The sequence below is a fragment of the Monodon monoceros genome, unplaced genomic scaffold, assembly GCF_005190385.1.
Source record: "Monodon monoceros isolate NGI ecotype Baffin Bay Population unplaced genomic scaffold, NGI_Narwhal_1 Super_Scaffold_18, whole genome shotgun sequence".
NCBI lineage: Eukaryota > Metazoa > Chordata > Mammalia > Artiodactyla > Monodontidae > Monodon > Monodon monoceros.
The window spans coordinates 165,172,233-165,189,793 of NW_021703774.1; the positions used below are offsets into that span (position 1 = coordinate 165,172,233).

The 17,561-nt window shown below is 39.4% G+C and overlaps 1 protein-coding gene across 3 annotated transcripts in view; it reads left to right on the forward strand.

Annotated features, from left to right (window-relative positions):
- Positions 1–11,514, forward strand: part of HP1BP3 (heterochromatin protein 1 binding protein 3) — a 35,362-nt gene extending 23,848 nt beyond the window's left edge. For all 3 annotated transcript variants that reach the window (XM_029228847.1, XM_029228846.1, XM_029228848.1), the window contains 5 exons: positions 1,178–1,268; positions 5,974–6,133; positions 7,792–7,903; positions 9,151–9,264; positions 9,729–11,514. In XM_029228847.1, coding sequence (XP_029084680.1) covers positions 1,178–1,268; positions 5,974–6,133; positions 7,792–7,903; positions 9,151–9,264; positions 9,729–10,023 — 772 coding nt within the window. In that variant the 3' untranslated portion in view covers positions 10,024–11,514. The remainder of the gene's footprint in view (positions 1–1,177; positions 1,269–5,973; positions 6,134–7,791; positions 7,904–9,150; positions 9,265–9,728) is intronic.
- The last annotated feature ends 6,047 nt before the right edge of the window (positions 11,515–17,561 follow it).

Here is a 17,561-nt window from a genome sequence, read left to right on the forward strand (position 1 = left end):
GCAAAACACATCTCTTAACTTTTGGGTTACGATTAACCCTTTCTTCAGATGTCCTGTTGTTGGCCTGGGTGTATAGCTTTCCATTTTGTCTTGTTCCATACCACAGACCCCTTTAAGCCCTAAGTCAACTTGATTGATTTGTCCCTGCACCTGACATTCTTCACCCACCGTTCAGACCATTGCTCCTTGACAGAGCAGCTCTTGCCTCAACACTTCGTTCTTATGTGTTTCTGTTTTGGTTTTGTTTTAATATTTTATTTTATTTACTTTTATTTTTTTGGCTGTGTCGGGCCTTGGTTGCAGCACACGGACTTCTCTCTAGTAGTGATGTGCAGGTTTTCTCTCTCTAGCGTGGCACGCAGGCTCCAGAGCGTGTGGACTCTGAAGTTTGCGGCACACGGGCTCTCTAATTGAGGCGCACAAGCTCAGTAGTTGTGGCACCTGGGCTTAGTTGTGGCATGTGGGATCTTAGTTCCTGGACCAGGGATCAAACCTGCATCCCCTGCATTGGAAGGCGAATTCTTTACCACTGGACCACCAGGGAATTCCTGTTCTTGTGTTTTTAATGATACTCGATTTCTTCTTGCCTGCCATTTGGTTTTGATGACCTAGTTTTTTGGTTTTGTTTTTGCTTTTTTTAATACAACCCTCTTAAGGTTTGTAGATACTTAAGGCAGAGATACTATGTTAAAAACAACCTATTTTCTTTCTCATGGAATGTGTTTTATTAGGCTGACCTTAGATACTGGTTTGTAAGAAACAACTCCATTTTTTGTTAATGTGTATATACTTTTAAAAAATCAGGAATTTTGCCGCAGAGAATATCAGAATTAGATGGGACTTTAAAGGTATCCATTCTTTGCTTGAGTACAAAGTTTGGTTGCTATTGTAGTCTGATGGTAAAAAAGAGGCTTTTGGAGTGCCCTGGCAAGTTGGAAATTGGTTCTGTATGGTTCATGGTTCTGTATGTACAGGTAATGACTTAGCTTCTTTGCTTGAAGAAAAAAGAAATACCACTTACTAAGCGTGCCAACAATTTATTACTTTACTGTTTTAACAAAGTACTACACATATAATAGGAATCAGAACTTTAGTTCTTTAGAATAACCCTGGTTCTGTTTTCTTCAAATCTTACCTTCATTAATATATTTATTGTTATTTTATGTTTTCTCTGCAGGCCTCAGCTGTTGAAGAATGCTCTGCAGAGAGCAGTAGAGAGAGGCCAGTTAGAACAAATAACTGGCAAAGGTGCTTCTGGGACATTCCAGGTTAGAGGCTAAAAAGGCTTGGTTGTAGAGAAGTAGTTTTCAAAAGTTGTGGTTTCAGGACCTCCTTATACTCCAAAAATGTATTGAGGGCCCCAAGAGGTTTTGTTTATGTGGGTTATGCATATCAATATTTACCATATTAGAAATCACAACTGAGGAAAATTTTAAATATTAATTCATTAAAAAAATAATAAACCCATTGCATGTAACATAAATAACACTTTTTATGAAAACTGTATTTCCCATGGGACTTCCCTGGAGGTCCAGTGGTTAAGCCTCTGTGCTCCCAATGCAGGGGATACGGGTTTGATCCCTGGTCAGGGAACTAAGATTCTGCATATGCCACGTGGCACGACCAAAAAAAACCCCTGTATTTCCCAAAATAAAAAAAATTTTAATGAGAAGAGGGTTACTATCTATTACGTTTTTACAAGTGTCTTTACTGTCTAGCTTAATAGAAGACAGCTGGTATCTGTTTTAATGTATTTTGGGTTACATCTATGAAGAGAATCCAGCTCACACAGGAGCACAGTTAGATCAATGTGGAGTATTTTAAGATAATTTTCAGGTAGAGGTTGATACTATTCTTTGATAGTAAACCAAAAGTCAACAAATGATAGTATTTTGTAATAGCTTTATTGAAGTATGATTTATACACCATAAGATACAACCATTTTATGTTACGATGTATAATTCAGTGATTCTTAGTAAATTTACAGTGTTGTATAACCATCACCACCGTCCAATTTTAGAGCATTTCCATCACCCAAAAAAGATCTCTTGGGCCCGTTTGCATCACTCCCTGTTCCCATCCCCATCCAACCTGTTGATCTATTTTTTCTCTGTATAGATTTGCCTTTTTACATATTTCATGTAGGTAAAATCATACATTATGTGGTCTTTTGTGTCTGACGTCTTTCACTTAGCATAATGTTTTTTTAGGTTTATCCATGTTGCAGCATGAATCAGTACTTCATTCCTTTTATTGCCAAATAGTATTCCACTGTATGGATCTGACACACTTTGTTTATCCATTCACAAGTTGGGTTATTTCCACTTTTTAGCTATTATGGTTAATGTTGCCTGTGAACATTTATGTCCGAATCTTTGTGTGGATATACATTTTTATTTCCCTCGGGTATATAAGTAGGCGTGTGGACTGCCTGGACTATATGGTAAATTTGTTTTAAGAAACTGCCCAAGTGGCTGCATCATTTTGCATTCCCACCAACAATGTATGTATAAGGGTTCCAGTTTCTCCTTATCTTTGCCAACACGTTTATTGTCTTTTTTAAATTATAGCCATACTAGTGAATACAAAGTGATGTCTCATGGTTTTGTTTGGCATTCCCCTAAGCCTACTGATGTTGACCATTTTTTCATGTGCTTAATGGACATTTATTTATCTTCTTCGGTAAATGTCTATTTAGATCCTTGGTCTGTTTTTAAAATTGAGCTATTTGTTTTATTATTGAGTTATGAGTTATATAACTAGATACAAGTTCCTTATCAGATATACGATTTGCAGATATTTTCTCCTAAACCCATGCTTTCACTTTCTTAATGGTGCCTTTTGAAGCACAAGTGTTTAATTTGGATGAAGTCCAGTTTATCATTTTTTTTAATTGCTTGTATTATTGGTGACATATCTAATAAATTATTGCCTAGCTTAAGATCAGGAAGATTTACTCCTATATTTCTTTTAAGAGTTTTATGGCTTTAGCTCTTACATTTAGGTCTGTGATCCGTTTTGAGTTGTTTTGTTTATGGTGTGAGGTAGGGGTTGTAAATTCATGTTTTTGCATGTGGGCATCCAATTGTCCCAAAACCATTTATTGAAAAGACTGTCCCTTTCTCACTGAATTGCCTTCGTACCTTTATCAAAACTTAATTGACCATGAGTGTAAGGGTTTATTTCTGGATTCAGTTCTGTTCCATTGATCTGTATGTGAATCCTCATGCCACGATCACACTGTCTTGATGACTGTAGCTTTGTAGTAAGTTTTGAAGTTGGGAAATATAAGTCCTCGACTTTTTCTTTTTCAAAAGTATTTTGACTATTCTGGATCTTGTGCATTTCCGTGTGAATTTTAGGATTCACTTATCAATTTTCACAAAAAATCCAGCTAGGATTTTGGTAGAGATTGCATTGAGCCTATAGATCAATTTGGGAAGAATCACTGTCTTTACAATGTTGAGTTTTCCTATCCATGGACATTCACTGTCTCTTCATTTATTTAGATCTTTAACTTCTCTCAGCAGTGTTTTGTAGTTTTCAGTGTACAGTTCTTATATTTCTTTTGTTAAATTTATTCCTAAATATTTTACTCTTTTTCCATGCTATTGTGAATGGAATTTTCTTATTTTCATTTTCAGATTGCTCATTGCTAGCCTATAGAAATACAGTTGGTTTGTCTTTTGATCTTGTATCCTGCGACTTGCTGAACTCATTTACTAGTTCTGGAGTGTTTTTTTCTATAAATTTTTTTTTAACTTTTATTTTATTTTTGACTGCTTTGCGGCTTCATTGCTGCATGCGGACTTTCTCTAGTTATGGTGAGCGGGGGCTACTCCTCTTTGTGGTGCACAGGCTTCTCATTGGGGTGGCTTCTCTTGTTGTGGAGCACGGGCTCTAGGCGCACGGGCTTCAGTAGTTGTGGTGCACGGGCTTAGTTGCTCCGCGGCATGTGGGATCCTCCTGGACCAGGGCTCGAACCCGTGACCCCTGCATTAGCAGGCAGATTCTTAACCACTGTGCCACCAGGGAAGCCCAGTTCTAGAGTTTTTTTGTGGGTTCCTTGGGATTTTGGGGTGGATTCCCTAGGATTTTCTACATACAGGATAATGTCATCTGCAAATAGACCATTTTACTTCTTCCTTTCCAATCTGGATGTCTTTTTTTTTTTTTTTTTTTTCCTCCATGCCTGATTGCACTGGATAGAACCTCCAGTGCAGTGATGAGAGTAGATGTCTTCGTCTTTCTACCCATCTTAAAGGGAAAACATTCATTCTTTCACCGTTAAAACTGTGGGTTTTTCATAGATGCCTATTATCAGATTGAGAAAGTTCTCTTCCCTTACTGGTTTGTTGGAACTTTATTATGAATGGCTGTTGGATTTGTCAAATGCCTTTTCTAAGACTCTTGAGATGATCATATGGCTTTTGTCCTTTATTCTGTTAATACGATATTACATTCATTGATTTTGTGGTATTAAAGTATGTTAAAGGTGCCATGTGGAACCTGAAACCTTATCAGTGAACTTGTTGTACTCTGTTACCTTAAAATCCTTTGGTCTGTCTTGAACTTTGAGTGTATCTTTTAACCATAATTTTATCACTTGGTCATTTGAAGAATAGTAGTTCATTGAATTATGCAGTTTTTAAAATATTGGCACATTTCATCCAACAGTAACAAAAATCATATTCATTAATATCACCCACTGATCTCATCAGAACAGCGTTTAAGTATTGGGAAATTATTGTGCTCATGATGGTAGATACAAGTTTTCCACAATTTAAATTTTCTCTTGAAAAGTTGAACTTATCATTGGCAACAAATACTCTTAGTTGTTTTCCTTGATATGACGGGCTCACTTAATTCATTTTCAAGAAAATGACTACCAGATACCCAAGTCTGATTAACCATAGTTTATCTGTTAATTGTTCCTTCAAATAAAAAGGATATTCCATGAAAAATGCAGCTAATTTCAGCTCACAACTCAATCACTAGGTGCTTTTCCTTGAGACTACCACCATCCCTCCAGATGCAGCTGACATGCTTTATAAATTCTTCTCACTTTGCCCCATCGAAGTATCAAAAAGACATGCATTGGAGTTGAGATTTAATAAAATCATTTTTATATCAAGGACATTCCTAAGTGAAACTGGGTTTTTTTTTTTTTTTTTTTTTTCGTTTAACCATAAGCGTATAGCAGTAAAGAATGCAGTAACTACTGGTACATTTCTGTGCCTCCACAGGTAGCAGCGGTTTTACCCATCATTGTTTTTCCACCATTAGTGCAAATGTCATCACAGTGAAAAAGGCAAATCGTATCTTAGTATTATTATGAAAATAGTTTTAACCTTGCAGATCCTCTGAAGGGATCTCAGGAACCCCAGGGGGTTTGTGGCACTTTCTTTTGAGACTCACTATTGTAGACCATACCTCAGTTTGTCCTTTAACCTTTTTGCTTATTGGTGCTAACCTTTGTTCCCCAGTCTTTTGTCCTTGAAGTATGTTATATAATTTTCTTTTGTATGATACCCTAAATATTTATCAAACTTTTCCGTTGCCATTTTCCTTACAGGATTAAAAAGGCTATTTATTATTTTTATAAATACTCCGTTTTTCAGATTCAGAAAAAAAGGAAGTATTCTCAAAAGTGTTAATTTATTGGGGTCATAACAAGTTAACCTCCTTATTGGAGTAGAGCTGTCACTCTCTTTGGGTTAGGTTGGCTTTTGCTATTTTCAGTTGGATGGAGGGGTGGATAGAAGGAGAAAATGTCCCTAGGAGGGTTGGGACTCCTCAGTTAGGTTGAATACCTGAAGAGTGGGAAGAGAAAGTCCCTAACCTGACAATTTATTGTAAAACATATCTGTGCTAATGCAGGAACTCCGACCCACCTGGTGCAGAGGAGTCTTGTCTTGACCTGCTTTGGGAGAGTGTTGTCTTGATGCTTTTCTCTTCCTCCTTGGAAAACAGCTGAAGAAATCAGGGGAGAAACCCCTGCTTGGTGGAAGCCTGATGGAATATGCCATCTTGTCTGCAATTGCTGCCATGAATGAGCCGAAGACCTGCTCCACCACTGCTCTGAAGAAGTATGTCCTGGAGAACCACCCAGGGACCAATTCCAACTATCAAAGTAAGACTCAGGCTTGAGCACATTTAACGGGGATCCAGGGGATTGTCTTGTGAAAGGATCCCTAGAGATCATGCTGTTAATGAAAAAGCACTAACTACTGACTGAAAACCAAGAGGGAACAACTTTACAAACTTTATTATTTACAAAAAAAGAATCAAGACTTATCCTTGATTTACAGTGTCTGCTGAGGATCAGAATTTGATTTTACTTTGCTATATTTTTCTGATATTTATTTTTATTATAATAGAGACAAATTTCTAGGTTCGAAACACCTCTCAAGTGTAGTATCTTTTCACCTACTTCTGAATGTTTACCAGAACATCTAATATCACCCTGAAACCAAGCCATTGTTTTAAAATACTTACCACTTAGGTTATTTCTTATTGACTTAAGCCCTAAACAGAAAATACTTTTTTTCAGTAAAGTATATTTACCCTGTCAGGTGGTGGTTTGAGATTAGAAACCTTGCCTTAGCAGCATTATCACATACAGATTAGTGAGAGTGTATATTTTCTCAGTGAACTATGAGAGTAGGCACAATGATGTAGGGTGAGGAATATGAAAATTAAGCAACAGAAGATACAAACTAGAATATATTGTTTTAGATGAAAAGCTAATTTTGAAGTCTTTTTTTTTAAATAAATTTATTTATTTTTGGCTGCATTGGGTCTTTGTTGCTGCACGCAGGCTTTCTCTAGTTGCAGCGAGCAGGGGCTGCTCTTGGTTGCGGTGCGTGGGCTTCTCATTGCGGTGACTTCTCTCGTTGCGGGGCATGGGCTCTAAGCGTGCGGGCTTCAGTAGTTGTGGCTCGCGGGCTCTAGAGCACAGGCTTAGTAGTTGTGGTGGTGTGGTGCACGGGCTTAGTTGCTCCACGGCATGTGGGATCTTCCTGGACCAGGACTCAAACCTGTGTCCCCTGCATTGGCAGGTGGATTCTTAACCACTGCGGCACCAGGGAAGCCCTTGTATGGCTGTTTTTTCTCTTTCTTTACTTAAGATATATACTGTGTTTAATCGTGCATATTGACCCTGTAGATTATTCTATGGTTTTCTCTTGTGACCAAGTGTTGTAAGAGAAGATGAGTTTGGTTATTAACCTTTCCAGTGTCACTAATAATTGTGGCAGCTATTTATCTGGACACTGAATCACTATAAAATGTATTTTCATGTGTTTTTATATGAAAGATGGGAACTGGTGAGGCCTTTGGGAGCCATGATAGTGTTTTGTTACTGTTTGCTGATTCTTGAGAAATTGGTTTTCTCTTTATAGATATCCTTCTAAATGCTTATCAGTACTTACAGGCACTCAGTAGATGTTCGAATGAATAGAAATGAGAGATTGAGTTTTAAGTTGGCTATTAACCATTTATGTACGACTGTAGGGCAAGTCATTAGCCACCCTTGGCTACTATTCCACTTTCTGTGCAATGAGGAATTGGACACAATGGTCTGTAAAGTCTCTTCCCATTATAATTTAACTCTTTACAAATTTATGGACACTTAATAATAATTTAGTGAATTAGTTAAAAATCCCTGTGACCACAAGGGATTCACTTAGCACGTCGGGACAATAAATTGAGGTATAACTGATTGTGGTTGAGGGAGTTATCAAATCTGAATGAATAAGTACTTTCTTCATTTCTGAATTTATTGTTCAGTGCATTTGCTGAAGAAAACCCTACAGAGATGCGAAAAGAATGGGTGGATGGAACAGATCTCTGGTAAAGGATTCAGTGGCACCTTCCAGCTCTGTTTTCCCTATTACCCCAGGTAAGCACCTAGCCCATAATGTGAAGTATTGGTCATTGCAAATTTAAAATCTGACTCCAGATTACAGGTTTGGCTTAACTTATTTTGCCCTTATTATTGTTATACTGAACTGAATATACTTGAAAATAAAGACTACTTAAGGCAGTATTGTTTTAGAGCTGAAGGTTTTCATATAAGAACAGGGGGATTGGGGCTATCCTGCTGGAACTTACTGTTAGGCGCGTATTCCTGAAATCAAGCGTTGAATTTTCTTTGAGATTCTTGGCCAGTCATTTAGATGTTCATTCCTTCTAATAAAGAATAAAGTACATGGTAATGACGGGAAGATTATTAGAGGATTATATATGTTTTAATGGTCCAGCACCAAGTAGGGAGAGCACTGGCTACTTCTGAGATTCCTAATCTGCCTCTTCACACTGTAGAGACAGGGCTATTTATTTGAAAACTTGTCTCTTATACATATTTATTCATTTAACCAAGAAAAATGTATTGAGCACCTCCTATGGACCAAGCATTTTTCTGTGTACCCATGCTTTCACCTTCTTACACTTTTCGTTTCTAATAAAGTGCCATGACATGTACCACTAAAACCTATTTCAGCAGTATAGTGTAGCTTTCTTACATTGTTCTTTGTGCATAAACATAAGTGTTACTTGATTGAATGTATATTATTTGAGTTTCTCAAATGTTTAAATATTCTTAAAATCATGCACATACAGTGTTACAATTTAAGGACTTATTAATCAGTGGGATCAAGTTTTCTACCATTAAGGACAAAGAAAATTTAGAATATCCTTGCTGAGTTTCTCAAAAACTTTGAAGAGATTCAGGCTTTATGACACTTTTGAGGTCTTTTGCCAGTATCGTAAAGGCAGAAAATATATACTGCTGTGTAGGCTGTTCACCGCTGTATAGACCATTCACTGCTATATATTCAGTGGCTGATAACAGTGCCAAACACATGTCAGGAGCTTAAATAATTGTTTACTAACTAAATGATGGAAGTATCAGTTTTATTAAATGGAGGGAGGACGGGAATGGGGTATGGTCTGGGACTTTTATAGATTTGTCATAACTTCATATGTTTGTTCAAAATAGGTTAAATTGTACCTGATATTTGTAACCTAACTTGACATAATTGGGGAGGGTGGGAGGAAGTGGGTTATGTCCAGGGAAGAGCATATCTAGGTTCACATTCTTTTCCTTGTCCTGATGGGACTTCTCTTTACCTTTTTTTTTCTTACTAGCCCAGGAGTTCTGTTTCCAAAGAAAGAGCCAGATGATTCTAAAGATGAGGATGAACATGAAGATGAGTCATCAGAGGAGGACTCTGAGGATGAAGAGCCACCCCCTAAGAGAAGGTGGGGACGTGTGGAAAACCCTTCTTAGAGCTGAAAATGATAGCACTAGGAGAGACTGTGAAAAGTGTGTTAACAGTTCAGGATCCTTCTCAGATTCTTTGTGTAACATTTGAATTTGTCTTGTTCTTGAGCATTTAGAGGCTCTAAACTTGTGAAACACTGTGAATATGTAATAACTCTTTGGTCAAACCTGCGTGTGTGTGTCCATAGTTTGGTTATTTGAAGAAAAAGAATTCCATATTTTTCTAGGAAAAACATGGAATTATGTGTAGACTTCAGGAATTGGTTGAGTTTTTATACAATTTTAGTAAAGCCTTTAGGTAAAAAGTAATAACCCACGTTCCTCTTCTTAACCTAGGTGACTTCTACCTTTGCTATTTCTTTTTTGGCAAAGTATCTGGTCATCCTGGTGAAGTGAATCTCTCAAGTACTAAGTAATTGCCTTTGCTCTTTGTTTCTCACAGGTTGCAGAAGAAAACCCCAGCCAAGTCGCCAGGGAAGGCTGCATCCATGAAGCAGAGAGGGTCCAAGCCTGCACCTAAAGTCCCAGCTGCCCAGCGAGGGAAAGCTAGGCCCCTGCCCAAGAAAGCCCCTCCTAAGGCCAAAACTCCTGCCAAGAAAGCCAGACCCTCACCCCCAGTCATCAAAAAACCTAGTGGTAGCTCTTCAAAGAAGCCTGCAGCCAGTGTGAGAAAGGAAGTGAAATTGCCTGGCAAGGGCAAATCCACCATGAAGAAATCTTTCAAAGCAAAAAAGTAAATTTTATAGGAAAAAAGGGTATCATGATGAAATTCAAAATCTTATTTTCTAAGGTCAGTGTGCATTTGTTTTAGTTCGATGCTTTTAAAATTACATTTTTTTCCTCCCCTATGAACATTATGGGGAGGGAATATAAATAAACCAGTTTAGCCATTTGTTAGCTTTAGGTGCTCTTCTTGGTGCCTGCCCCTCCCCCCGCACCCTCCCTCCCAGTCTTTTTAATTTCTGCGATAATTCTGGACTTCCCTGAACTGTATAATCTATACTTGTCCTTTTTTCTCCCCCCACCCCAAGCCTCTTTCTTTTTTTATGGTCAGCTTTGGCTTTTTTTTTTTTTTTTTTCTTCCAGTTTTATCTAAACAGTTGCGAAGATTTTTATATTTGTTAGAAAGCATCAAGAATGGGATGCTAGTCAGGTGCTGGAAGTAAAAAGGAGGCAGTATAGCACTGACTGAATCATAACGCCTCCTGCCTGGAGACTTCAGTTATAGCTATAATAACTAATCTTATTTATAAGACCACTCCACTAGCCCCTTCTCTCCAACTATAAACACAGAGATGTCTTAGCTTTGGAAATAGGCCAAAAACATTATGATCTCATTCAATTCTGAAGATGCACGACTCCTTTGGGCCCCTTTTCACATTGATCAATTTCTAGGTATTTTTCATTGACCCCTGGGCATTGCATTCCCTCAAAAGCAAGCACAAGATCTCTCCACCACTTGTTTTTTGACGGAAGGGGAAATATAGGAACATAGTGAATTTGTGATTTCTGGCGTCACCTGTGTTACCAAAAATCAAAACATATAAAATCTTCTTGATCAAATGTTTAAATATATTTTTTAATATTTGGAGCATAAGTTGTCACTTCCTCTTTGCCTTTTTTATAAGGAAATATTGGAGAGTTATACCATTACTAATGTAGAATTGTTAAGTGGAAAAACATACAATTTGCTAAAATAAACTGTGGGTTTTTCCCCCCCTTTCTTTCCATAGCACTTTTGATAACAAGCAAGTGGCTTCCTTTTTGAGTTACTTAAAAAGAGAAAAGAAAAAACAAATGAAGCCCGACTACCTAACCCTTTTTATTTGTATTTGTTTTAGTATTGTGAAGTTGTGTTAAATAGCACTAGCTTTCTAAGAAATATTGATTTCTGGTTATCATTTATCTTCCCTGTGGCACTTGACATTTTAATTGTCTTAAACTTTTTGGTGTACATCTTCTGGCCCCTTGAGTGCTGCCAGAGGCGAAAGATGTTTGTTTAATTCATTCCATTTGCATTGTCTCCTGGGATCCCATCTGCAGCCTGAAGTGTGGCTGGGAATTGGACTTGAGAAGATTGGCTTGAATTAGATCCATAATCAATGTGTGATCCCATCATGAGTTTATTGGAATTTGTGTTGCATGTAAGGCAATCTTTCCTGTTGTAAATCTTCCTTTTTTTATGTACATATATTTTGAAAAATATGAATAAACATGAAATTTTAAAAGCTGCTGAACTGTAGCTTATATTTAAAAGTTTCCAGTATCCTGGAAGTAGCCTTTCCTTATCCTCTGAAGTAGCCATAAGTGTTACACTTACTTTGAGTCTTTTCCACTCCACTCCTTGCATTAGCCACCATCCATTTTCTGTTTAAATACAAGCTCCAGTTTATTTGCTTTTTGAATTTTTATATGGATGGTAAATGTTTCTAACTACATTGAACCTGATTATTTAATGCATAAGAGATTTTTAAAAATTTTGTATTTTATTAAGGTCCTTGTTTTCAAGATCATAAATTCCAGTTTTTCATGATTAATGTCTACACATGTCCTTGGACTAGAAAAATACAGCACTGGAAAAGAATTGATAAACCCTAGAGACCTAATTCTAAAAGTAGTTCTAATTCTCTGTCATGTTGTTTAGCAGGTGATAATTCTTAAGAGTACAGCTGTTAGGAACCTGTGCTAAGAATACTCTTCTGGAATCAAAAGTGGGAGGATTTTGGTTGGTTTCTGTGTTTTATGATATTGTTTTATTTTAAAAAGAAGGCCTGAACAGTCACCTGGTGGCTATGTTGTATATCAGGTACTCCACCATAGAGTGAGACACTTAGATCATTTAAGGTCCCTTTCTACCCTGACACTCTGTTAAATTCACAGAATTCAGGTAAGGACAAAACTGTCCTTGCTTTCAGCATGGGAAAAGACAAGAGGGCCATTGCACTCTTCCAGGGAAAATCCCCAGCTTGTCAAAGACATGCAGCTTCCTGACGTTGAGACAAAAAGATGTTTGGGTTATTTCCCTTCCAGCCATTCTCAAGGAGCAGAACACAATTTTTACTTCCATGTTACAGAAAGGAAAACAGCAAACGCAAAAGATAACTCAGCAATTATTCGTGTGGATCAGTGGCTTCAGTACTCTCTGTTAGTGGCTTTTAGTGAGCTCAGCTACAGTGTTTCATATGTCCTTAAACCACCTACAAACTGCCTTTGATAAATGAATCTCACAAAGTGCTGGGAGAGAGATTGTTGGCTTCTTAAAGCTCAAATGAGAAAGAAGAGATATACCATTGCAGGAAGGGTGGAGTCCTTTCCTTAGTAATGTGACAAAAGCATTCAACACCGAAATCTATCCTAACCATCCACGCAGATTTAACTAAAGGAGACCTGGTCCAGTCATGTCTATTGTCTATAACTAACAGGAAAATTACTTGGAAACAAGAGCTAGGTAATATACTAATACCTTTGATGTTTTTTCCATTGTTGCTCTTTTATAAAATTTTGTCAGCCCCAGGATAGGCTTGCTAACCTATCCTTACACCTACTTTATTTTTTAATTTTTTTTAAAATTTATTTATTTTTGGCTGCTTTGGGTCTTCGTTGCTGTGCACGGGCTTTCTCTAGTTGTGGTGAGCAGGGGCTACTCTTCATTGTGTTGTGCGGGCTTCTCATTGCAGTGGCTTCTCGTTGCGGAGCATGGGCTCTAGGCGCACGGGCTTCAGTAGTTGTGGCATGTGGGCTCAGTAGTTGTGGCTCGCGGGCTCTAGAGCACAGGCTCAGTAATTGTGGTGTACAGGCTTAGTTGCTCCGCGGCATGTGGGATCTTCCCGGACCAGGGATCGAACCCTTGTCCCCTGCATTGGCAGGCAGATTCTTAACCACTGTGCCACCAGGGAAGTCCCCTTATGCCTACTTTAAAGAACCTAAGAAGTTATTCTTGCTCAGGCCGAGATTCCCTTGCCATCCTGATGTGTCAGGAGAAAGAGGTTAAGCCAGCCTTACACGTGAACTGCTGTACTTAGCCAACTAAAACCTTAATCCAAAAATTTAGGATTATAGTTGAAGTTTCTCATCTTTGGAACCTGATAAATCACAGTTCTTTGGGTTAAGCAAAAGTTCTAATCTTATCCATGAAGAGAAAGTCTATTCTTAATTGGATAAAGACCATTATTAAACTGTTTCCCCCAGTCAGAGGTTCTGACTGACATTACTTTCCAGCGTGTAGAGTTGCTTTGCATTTTTGTTCTAAAACAGATGGTCACTCAGTTCTGCAGAGCTGAAGCTGAAGAGCTAGAACTGTTGAAGCTCTTGGCTTAGAAACTCCTTGATGAACACGTGCTTGGAAGCCAGGAGATGCTAAACGGCATCCCTCAGCTGTGCTGAGTTTTCCTTTTTTAAGAAACTAATCTCTACCATCTTTTTTTTTATTTTTATTTTTTTATTTATTTATGGCTGCGTTGGGTCTTTGTTTCTGTGCGAGGGCTTTCTCTAGTTGTGGCAAGCGGAGGCCACTCCTCATCGCGGTGCGCGGGCCTCTCACTATCGCGGCCTCTCTTGTGGAGCACAGGCTCCAGATGCGCAGGCTCAGTAATTGTGGCTCACGGGGCTAGTTGCTCCGCGGCATGTGGGATCTTCCCAGACCAGGGCTCGAACCCGTGTCCCCTGCATTGGCAGGCAGATTCTGAACCACTGCGCCACCAGGGAAGCCCCTCTACCATCTTTATTACTGTATTCTTTCTATAATTTCCACAAGATTCTTAACTTTGAAGCCTGTTTTTTTTCTGTTGGAGTAATTTTCTACCTTTATTTAAATTCATTAGCTTAGTTTTAACTGCTTCTAATTTGTTTTGTCAACAACAGGTATGTCAAAGGAGGTTTCTAAAGGTATGTTCCCAAGCTGTTTTCCTCAAAAATTGCAACTCGTGGGACTTCCATGGCGGTCCAGTCGTTGAGACTCCGCACTTCCACTACAAGGGTGCAGGTTCGATCCCTGGTCTGGGAACTAAGATCCCACATACCCGCAGCTCAGCCCCCCCCACACACACACACAAACTGCAACTCTTGATATTGTATGTAAATGTAGAATTTACACCATTTGCTGTTAAATCTTTGTTTATTAGAGAAGAGTTCTTTCTCTAGGGGGCCTTGAATATGTTTGACAAAGCGTAGTTATTAGTTTGACTTATTAAATAATAATAGTGACAATAATAGCTAACACTAAATGAATTTTTTCTATGTGACAGGCTCTGTACATACATTAGCCTTGTTTAACCCTAGCAACCCTATGAAATGGTCATTGTTTATTATTCCCATTTTACAGAAGGGAAAACTCAGGCACAGAGTGAGGCTGAGAAACTTGCCTCGGGACACAGTAAGTGGCAAAGACAGAATTAAACCTAGGCACTCTGAATGCAGAGCCATCTCTAGCTGCTCTGCTCCATTGTCTCCCCTTGACAATTTTTCAGGCTTCTGAATTCTCCCTTTATCTTACAGCACAATGACTCTATGTTCTATTCATGGAAAAGAAAGGATTTAAGAGTGCAGAGGATTTGGAAATGAGATTAAATTATTAAATTTGCTAATTAGGAGTCAGTGTGACTTTTGTCTTAAGAAGTTTGGTAAGAACTATTAAAATTAGATCTTGGATTACTGGAAAATGTTAGCTAGGCTGCCCTAAGGTAGTCTTTTGTTTGTTTTTCTTTTAGGACACTATGCAGGCACTTGATCGCTCTCAAATCCTAGCCATGGGACACTTTCTGGTTTCCTCACAATTTACTTATTCCAGGCAAATTCTTTGAGTTCACAGGATGCTGACAGTTGTGAGCACTTTCCCTCCAGGGGTCACAGCTTCTATCAGAACTTTTATGTTGCTAACTGAGCAGCGCTCTTACCCTTTATAGACTGTAAACTTGCATTCCATGAGGCCTACCAAGAGAAATTCCAGAAGGGATTGTCTGACAACTGAATTTTTTGTATATAATACCGGCTTAGTAATCATGAACTGGAATAATAGAAATCCTTGCCCTTGATCCTGAAAGAAACCTTAGTCATCCGGTCTCTCCTACCATCTCTGTCTGCTTTGTTTGCCCAATTCCAACAGATAATTCTTTTTCCTAAAACCCAGAGTTGCACAACATCCTTGCTCATCCATTTTACTGTTTAAGAACTTTTACTCTGATGAAATTCTTCTCATGTCAAACCTAAATCCTTACGTTGTAACTTAAATTCGCTGGTATGTAGAATAAGACATTTTCACTAATTCCAAATTGAGATTGACTTCTGGTTAGAGTATATGACTCAGCCCAGCATACTAATAACATCTTTAGCTGTGATCTTGCACAGTGGTCTTTGGGGCCTGTATCACTTACCAGCTATGTGACCTTGGCTAAGAAAATCTCCCTGAGCCTTGATTTCCTCATCTGTAAAATAAAGGGGTTCAAATCCACAGTTCTTGGGTTGTCCGTTGCAGAGCACAGGCTCCGGACGCGCAGGCTCAGCGGCCATGTCTCACGGGCCCAGCCGCTCCGCGGCATGTGGGATCCTCCCGGACCGGGGCACGAACCCGTGTCCCCTGCATCGGCAGGCGGACTCTCAACCACTGCGCCACCAGGGAAGACCCCTGCTCATCTTTTAACAAGTAAGCTCCTAGTGGTTTAAAAATCTGCTAACTGGAAGAAAAAAATTCTGTTAGGGCTTCCCTGGTGGCGCAGTGGTTGAGAGTCCGCCTGCCGATGCAGGGGACACGGGTTCGTGCCCCGGTCCGGGAGGATCCCACATGCCGCGGAGCGGCTGGGCCCGTGAGACATGGCCGCTGAGCCTGCGCGTCCGGAGCCTGTGCTCTGCAACGGGAGAGGCCGCAGCAGTGAGAGGCCCGCGTACCGCCAAAAATAAAAAATAAAAAAAGATGAGCAAGAAAAAAACACAGCTTTGGGTTACAGATGCCAGGGAGCAGGAGAGAAGAGCAGCCAGGTGGACAAGAAAAGTGAGTTCTTTCTAGGCTGGGGTTACCAGAGGCCTTGGTAGCCATCGGCTGCCACCTGGGCCAAACGTGGGGCCTTAGCTGGCTGTGGATGAAGAGCGGGGCTCCAGAGAAACTGCAGCTACTCGATGTGCAATCTTTTTAAAATCTCCATTAAATATTATTACCAGCTTATGTTTTCAACATAGATGTTATTTTGGATAGTATGTGATATTACCTGCCTTTCTTCACTTTCTGAAATGTACCCCTAGACTCCTGTCTTACAACAAAGCCTCTAACGAGTGTTTCTGGGGAGGGGTCCTCTTTAAACCTGTACTTTTCAGTTGGAAAAGTACTAGGAATTGTTCCTCTGCTTCTCAAATGGGGTACAGGTAGCAACAAGATTAAATACCTATTTCTGGGGCATTCATTTTATTCCAGAGTATTGGGGGCAGTGCTTTATGTTAATATCAAAAGAAGTAGAAGGAAGTACAAAGTCCACAATAGTCACTAAGATAAAACGAGATTTCCTAGAAATAAAGCAGCGGCGGCACTGAGGCCCTACAGGTGATCCCCAGGGAGTGCCTGTTCCCTCTTCTCCAAAAGCACTGCCCTAACCGTGACTGAGAGGGTGGGTGGAGGTGCCTGCATTCTGTGCCCCTTTGGAACTAAGACTGAAACTTCAGGCAAGCCACAGAACCTTCTGGTTCTCAACTGGAAATGAGAGAGAGTCGAACTAGATTAGGTAACACTTCTCTGATCCTGTAACCTCCACACTTCCTGCCACCTGGAAAACACCAGAAAGAGAGAGGATCTGGCTGTAGAATGTTGTGGTCTGGTCTGCTTTGTGAATGAATGAAAAGGAATCTTATTTTAATCACTGAATTTGTCTCCTTGGCCCATAACAAAATACCACAGACCAGGGCGCTTGAATAACAGCAATTTATTTTCTCAGTTCTGGAGTCTAGAAGTCCAAGATAAAGGTGTCAGTAGGGTTAGCGCCTTCCGAGGGCGGAGGGAAGGATCTGCTCCCGGCCCCTCTCCTTGGCTTGTGGTTGGCTGTCTTCTCCCTGCAGGCACCTTATCTTCCTTCTGTGTGTCTGTGTCCAAATTTCCTCTTCTTATAAGCATACCAGTCATATAGGATCAGTGCCCACCCTAATAACCTCACTTTAATGTAATTACCTCTTTACACACCCTATCTCTAAATACAGTCATGCTCTGAGGTACTAGGTGTTAGGACTCCAACATATTAATTTGGGGAGAAAGGACACAATTCAGCCCATAACATATCTTAGAATTAAAAAAAAAAAAAAT